Raw genomic sequence first — 6,529 nt, forward strand, 5'->3', positions numbered from 1 at the left:
TCTCTTTGTGCACCTTACCTAGAAGAATGCTGACTTAGTACATTTCACCACTCACAAGCCAGTTGGCTATCATTGAGAACTCTCTATGTACTAAGTAGTTAATAGTGTCTTGATTCTCTGTGCTTAGGTCCTAAGCTCCCCTGGCTAGGTTTAAGTCCAGACTCTTAATCTTAATAGATATGTACCCTTGAGCAAGCCACACTTAGCTCTTTGACCTCGGTTGTTTCATCTATAAAACGGGAATAAGCGTTCCTACTTCATCTACTTTTGCAAGGATGCAATAAATTAATGCAGGCAAAATTCTTAGGGTTCTGCCTAGTACCTAGTAAGCATTTGGTAAATATGAGCTGTTATCATTCCACTGAGACATTAATTTATCAAACATGTAGATTATCATCTACATGACTGGAGCTTTAGGGATGCAGAGGTATCTGTTCTCAGAGTATTAGCTGCTAAGTATATAATCACAGAAACTGATTAGATCTATTTAATTATGAAGCTCATAGTCTAGTGGGGAAGATGAGTAGGATGTAAATCAAGTTCTGTAGGAGTAGCACAGCAGAGGGAACTATAGTCTCTTCTAGATCCTTTCACCAAAGTCTCCTAGAAGAATCCAGGGAGCTCTCATGATGCTTGAGAATGTAAAAGTGAGAACATGTTTACAGATAAGCCTTGTGATAATTACTGAGTCATTCACCAGTTTCTTTTATATCTAAACTTTCTTGAACCCATTTTATCTTTTCTGCATCTTCTGCCTTGCAGGATGAGTTCCTGAATACTATTCACTCACTATATTAGACTTGTCTGAAAATTATTCCTTTTAAGTGTTGAGGACTTTGGCTTAGTTATCTTGTTCTAGGGTATATTTAACCCAGAAATATTGTACTCTTCAAATCCATAACCCAACCAAATAGTGTGTAGATTAAACAAGCAACTAAAAATGTTTACTGAGGGAATGTTTTCTTGGTATAGTTATAATTGAGGGAAATGTCTAGACTGGGAGCTGGGAAGTTGATCAGTGTACCTGTTCTCTCTAGCCTATATACCTAAACCATCTCCTCACTTTTCCCTCTACCTCTTTCCTGTCACTTATGTACAGGGGGAGCAGTGCCACCTATCCTGGAGGAGAACCTGTGTAGGATCTGCATGGACTCACCCATTGACTGTGTTTTGCTCGAGTGTGGACACATGGTGACCTGTACCAAGTGTGGCAAGCGCATGAACGAGTGTCCTATTTGCCGGCAGTATGTGATCCGAGCTGTGCACGTCTTCCGATCTTGAGGGCTTGTTTATACCAGCTTTTAAAGTGCCTTACAGGGACAAAGCTCAAGGTGTCTGGGCTCAGGGTAGGCCAGCTTGCAGAACGGCAAGATAACAGAATTTGTGGTGTTCCTAAGACAAGGGCAAGCAAAAGTGGCATGTCACCTCTGGGCAGGTTTGTCTTGCCACTGGGAATTGCACTTCTTGGCTGGCAGAGCCCAAGACCAGCGGGAACCGGTACAGACAGCATGGGCAAGGCCCTATTCTAATGATCTTGGGTGATAATGGTAACTAATGAAGTGGAAACTTTCTGGAACTTGAACCGTTATCTCCCTCCCTTCTCCCAAGAAGCTAGACAGTTTCACCTTCCACTTATACCCCCAAGATCTTCTTAAGCTGCTTGCTTCTGTTTCACAAATCAGAAGTCCTGGTAGAAATGGTTTTCTTCTCTAGCATATCTGGATTTCTGGCCTCTCCAGCTTTCTGTGCTTTAATCTAAAGCTTTGCTAAAGCCTTGCTATATTGCCTACAATCCATGTTTCTTCAGACCAAAAAGATGTTAGCTTACCAGACCAACAGTGATCCTTATTAAGACAAATTTGGACCAGTAAACAGCCTGGTGAGAAATGAGACACAAATGCTTTCAAACATTTTCAAAATCATTTAAGAATTGCTTCCTTAAGTGCTGCAATTTGAAGCTACCAGTTTTCTAACCTAACCCTGGGAACCAACAAGCATCTGGCTGTGGGAAATCCTTGTCCTTCTGTGAGATGGTGCATTTTGATGATTTTCTGTTGCTGCTGCTGCTGCTTTTGGGGCCTTGCACCATCTTTAATCTTAAAGGGAAAATATTGGATAAAAGAAGTGGCTTTCTGTTTATCTTTGACATCGCTCCAACAGGAAGTAGTCTTAAACCACTTTTCTTGAGAATAAAAACCTATCCTTCCCCATGTAGGTCTTCAATGTAATCTCATTAAAGTTTTAATTAGACAGAGACTTGGTCATCTGCAGCCAAATGTCTCACAAAGTCATAGACCAAACATGTGAGACAGAGCACCTAACAGGCATTAGAAGAAACTGGAAATGGCTCAGCTTAGTCTTGAGCAGACAACTTGAAGTCTTAAGCCCCGAGTCTGTTGAGAAAGCAGCACTCTTTAGGCCCTTTAACAACTACATTCAGGGGAGAGGGAAGAGATAGCTTTCTAGGTAAGGTGTCTGCCTTTGCCATGCATGTAGTCATGCTGGAGCCCCAGCACAAGAGGGTCATGGCACCATGAGAAACCTGTTGCTGTCCTAGTTCTCCCTCCCTCTGAATGAAAAATTTGGCCCAGCCGTAATGACATGGCCCTCGCTCTGGAGGGGAGGAAAAATAAAAGACTAAAAGACCATGTAATGTGAAGGTGATATTCACAAGCTGTCTTAAGATCTTTGCTAAAGAATTTTAACCAAGTACACACTTGCTGTCAAAAGAGCTGTCTGCTGTCACTATCCAGTAGGTGATCTATGCAAACCGCCAACACTGAGGTCCTTAGAAGACACCTGACTCTTTTCTCTGTAGCCAAGATCTCTCAGACTAGAATCAGGGGCTGGGAGGTGGCTCACCCAGTAGAGCACACACTTTACCATGCACAAAGACCTGGGTTTGAGCCCCCAGTCACCACATGTGAACACCATGCAAAGGGGAAGCTTCACGAATGGTAGAGGATTGCTGCAGTGTCTCTCACCCTCTATCTTTTAAACAACAAAGAGTCCACTAGAAGCAGTAGAATCATGCAGGCATGAAAGCCCAGCAAACCCCAAGCAGCAAAGGAAAAAAACAAAAAAACTAGTCATGACTCTGGAAGGCAGCAAGGAACCTTTAAGGGACCGATTTATTGGTACAGACCTACGTATGGTTTCCCTCCATCCTCAACCATTTCCCTACTTTGGGGAAATAATTCCATAAAGTAGTTGTCACTGACTGCTTACCTCAATATTATGGATGATTTAATTCTGGGTCATAGCTATTATAGGAATTTGGGGGATCAAGGGATTTCCCCATGAAGACATCATCTTCTGCCTTTCTGCTAGATAGTAAATCCTATAGTTTACAATGCCTACTGGTCTAGCAAAGGATACAGCTACTCTATCTCACTGTGAAGCAACTCTCTCAATACAGCTCAGTTAAGGCTTGGCAGCAACTTAAGGGCAAAAAACTGGCTCTCCCTACTTAAAATTTGCTTTTTCTGCAGAGGCCTTACTGCCTCAACCTCCCAATTTCCTTCATAGATGAGTTAAAAAATATCCCCAGTTAAGAATTAGAACTGTTGTTACTTACTGATTTTAGAGAATTTGGTTAAGTCTCCTCTTTAGGTGAAAGTTTCTACTTACGAAAAGAGGTGTCAAACAATCTTTTCTTTTAATCTTCTTTATTATTACACCAAATAAAAATTGAGAATTCTAAGATCCCATTCCAATATCTAATCCAGGTGGAAAACCTTTGATTTTCATTCGTGAGTCATCCCTCCTGCCCCTCATGGATAACTGCCACAGATATATCAAATGTATCCAGTTATTCCATGACTTTTGCTGTGATTGCTTAATTTCCAGTTGAGGCTTGTTGAAGACTTGGATAGCTGACTGGTTCATTAGTAAAAATAAACTGTACAGGAATTAGTGCTCAATATACATACATTTCATAAATTTTGTTGGAATCTTTTGGGTGTGAATGTGTTACTTCAAGTGGCTTACATTAAGATTCTCAGACTTAATAGGGTGTTAAAACAAACCTGAATTTGTATTTTTTGTTTTGTTACAAAGCTCTGCTTTATAATTTTGTAATAAAGTTTCAATATAGATGCCTGTCTTATCTGGTGTGAAAATGCCAGAGGCCTGACAGTTAATACTGACAAAAGAATTGACAAATAACAGGCTAGTTCCAGGCTATGTGCAGAGATAAAGTTTTGAGAAATTACACGATCTCTGGAAAATCTTGGACCATATGGCCTTGGTTAAGCTACCCTGTCCAACAGACATCAATCTGAAGACTAATGATTTGTTCAAGATCTCACAATTAGTGTATGGGAGAGGCCACAAACATTCTGAAAAGGATGGGCACTGGGTAGGAAGGAACAAGACCACAAGAGGAAAAAGTACCAGTTGGGTTCAGACATTTACATGATTTGGCAGACCACTCTTAAAAATATGTATAGCAGGGCCAGGCAGTGGCACACCTGGTTAAGTGCACACATTACAGTGCACAAGGATCCGGGTTCAAGTCCCTGGTCCCCACCTGCAGAGGGAAAGCTTCACGAGTGGTGAAGCAGGGCTGCAGGTTCTCTGTCTCTCTTCTGCACTATTCACCCTCCCCTCACAATTTCTGTCTCTATTCAAAATCTAATATTTAAAAAAAAATTAAAAATATATGTATAGCGCGGAGGGGGGGAGATAGTAAAATGGTTATGTAAAGAGAGTCTCATGCCTGAGGCTCCAAGGTCCAAGTTTCAATCCCCCACACCACTACAAGCCAGAGCTGAGCAGTGTTCTGGTAAAAATAAGTATAGATAGGACTCCAGAATATGTCCACTTTTTAGTCTTCAGGTAATAGTGGGAGACGGTAGCTTTTGCATACAGCTGTGGTACAGTTTGTGTACGGCTTGGGTGGTTCTGGCCTCATGCTACCATCCTGGTACACATTCCCCTCACTGGGCGATTAGATGAGGGAAGTAGGGGATTCCTGAGAAAAACACTTTAGGAGCACTGTGTATGGATTTGCCTGATAGGACTGGAAGGAGTTAGGGCCAAAGGGCATGAGCCACAGCACTTTGTTCTTATTGCCTTGAGTGGCTCACCCATGGAGCACCCAGAGATGACCAACTAACAGGAAGGAAGGAAGCCTCAGAGGCAGGTCTTTAGCATTCTGATAGTAAAGTGTTAGGATGTTATTTAGTGTCTGGCTATACATGAAAGGGCAAACAACTATATACATGGCAGTCTTAGCAACAAAGAAAAAGATGCATCAGAATGACTGGAAGGAAACAAACCAAAATCTGAACGCTGAATTGAAGATCACGCCCAGCAAGACAGGAAAAGGTCAAGAGAATGAGCTCATTCCTGAATTGATTCTCCACAGCTGGCAGGGCCCTTTGGCTGTGAAGATGCACCTTGAGTGTAAGCAACCACTAAGGGCAAGTGGGGTTGGGTCAGCCAGACTAGAGGGCAGTGCCAGTGTCCTTTGGCAGAACCCCAAGAGTAGAGCCTTGTTCTACTGCCCTGTCCAGTTGCTAGGTCTGAGGGCTGGATAGGGGGATGGAAATCTATGTAGGTCAGTGCTCAAAGGAGGAGCTTTTTGTCTGTACAGAGGACAGAATAAACAAGTTTCTTATTCTCAGTATTGAATGAAGCCAGACTGAATGGTGCCTATTTAAAAACAACAGATGTACTGGGCTAGAATCAGGACTATACTTTCCCCCTTGCCCCATCTACCCAACACATTTTAACAGGCAAGAAGAAAACCAGGCTAGTCAGGATAAAGCTAGCCTCCATGTTGACTGGCATGTAGTCTCCCAGCTGAATTCAGACAGCTGAGTATTACCTTAGTAAATGAGCGGGGCTGAGGAGCAGTAGAGACCCTTGATCTTTTAGGTCCAGACATTCAAATTCCAGAAGCTGAGTCAAATTAGTCCAACTCACAAAAGATGAACCAACAGAGAACTGACCCTCAGAATTCAGCAAAACAGAACCTGGAAGCCAGCCGATAGCCAGATGGTGACCTTATGAGCACAGACCAATGTGAGCTGTAGTTGCATGCAGACATGAGGCTCTGGGGGTGTTCTGACATTAGGGCCCACGGTCCCCCCCCATGATAGATCTGGACATGCATGCCAATGTCAACTTTCTCAGCTCTAGGTTAGTATGTACCAGACTTTCTGCTAAATGTCTTACATAATGTATATGAGTTTATTTCCTCTTTACAGAAACCCTGTGTTTTAGGTGCAATTTCTGTCCCCATTCTACTTGAGGCCATGAAGGCTCAGATGTTAAATAACATGCTTAAGGTTATAGCTATTTAGTTTCAGAGGTCAGATTTGAACAAGGTCAAATCTATTTAAAATGAAATTGAGGGTGGGGGTATAGCATAATGGTTATGCAAAGAGACTTTCATGTCTAAGGCTCTCAAGTCTCCGGTTCAATCCCCCACACCGCCATAAGCCAGAGCTGAGCAGTGCTTTGGTAAAAAAAAAAAAAAAAAGAATTGAAATGAAAACTTTAGTTCATCGTTGTGCTAGTC

At 42.3% G+C, this 6,529-nt stretch overlaps 1 protein-coding gene across 7 annotated transcripts in view; it reads left to right on the forward strand.

Moving 5' to 3' along the window:
- Positions 1–4,101, forward strand: part of RFFL (ring finger and FYVE like domain containing E3 ubiquitin protein ligase) — a 98,972-nt gene extending 94,871 nt beyond the window's left edge. For all 7 annotated transcript variants that reach the window (XM_060203964.1, XM_060203965.1, XM_060203966.1 and 4 more), the window contains one exon: positions 1,100–4,101. In XM_060203964.1, the coding sequence (XP_060059947.1) occupies positions 1,100–1,281 (182 nt within the window). In that variant the 3' untranslated portion in view covers positions 1,282–4,101. The remainder of the gene's footprint in view (positions 1–1,099) is intronic.
- The last annotated feature ends 2,428 nt before the right edge of the window (positions 4,102–6,529 follow it).

The sequence above is a fragment of the Erinaceus europaeus genome, chromosome 12, assembly GCF_950295315.1.
Source record: "Erinaceus europaeus chromosome 12, mEriEur2.1, whole genome shotgun sequence".
Taxonomy (NCBI): Eukaryota; Metazoa; Chordata; class Mammalia; order Eulipotyphla; family Erinaceidae; genus Erinaceus; species Erinaceus europaeus.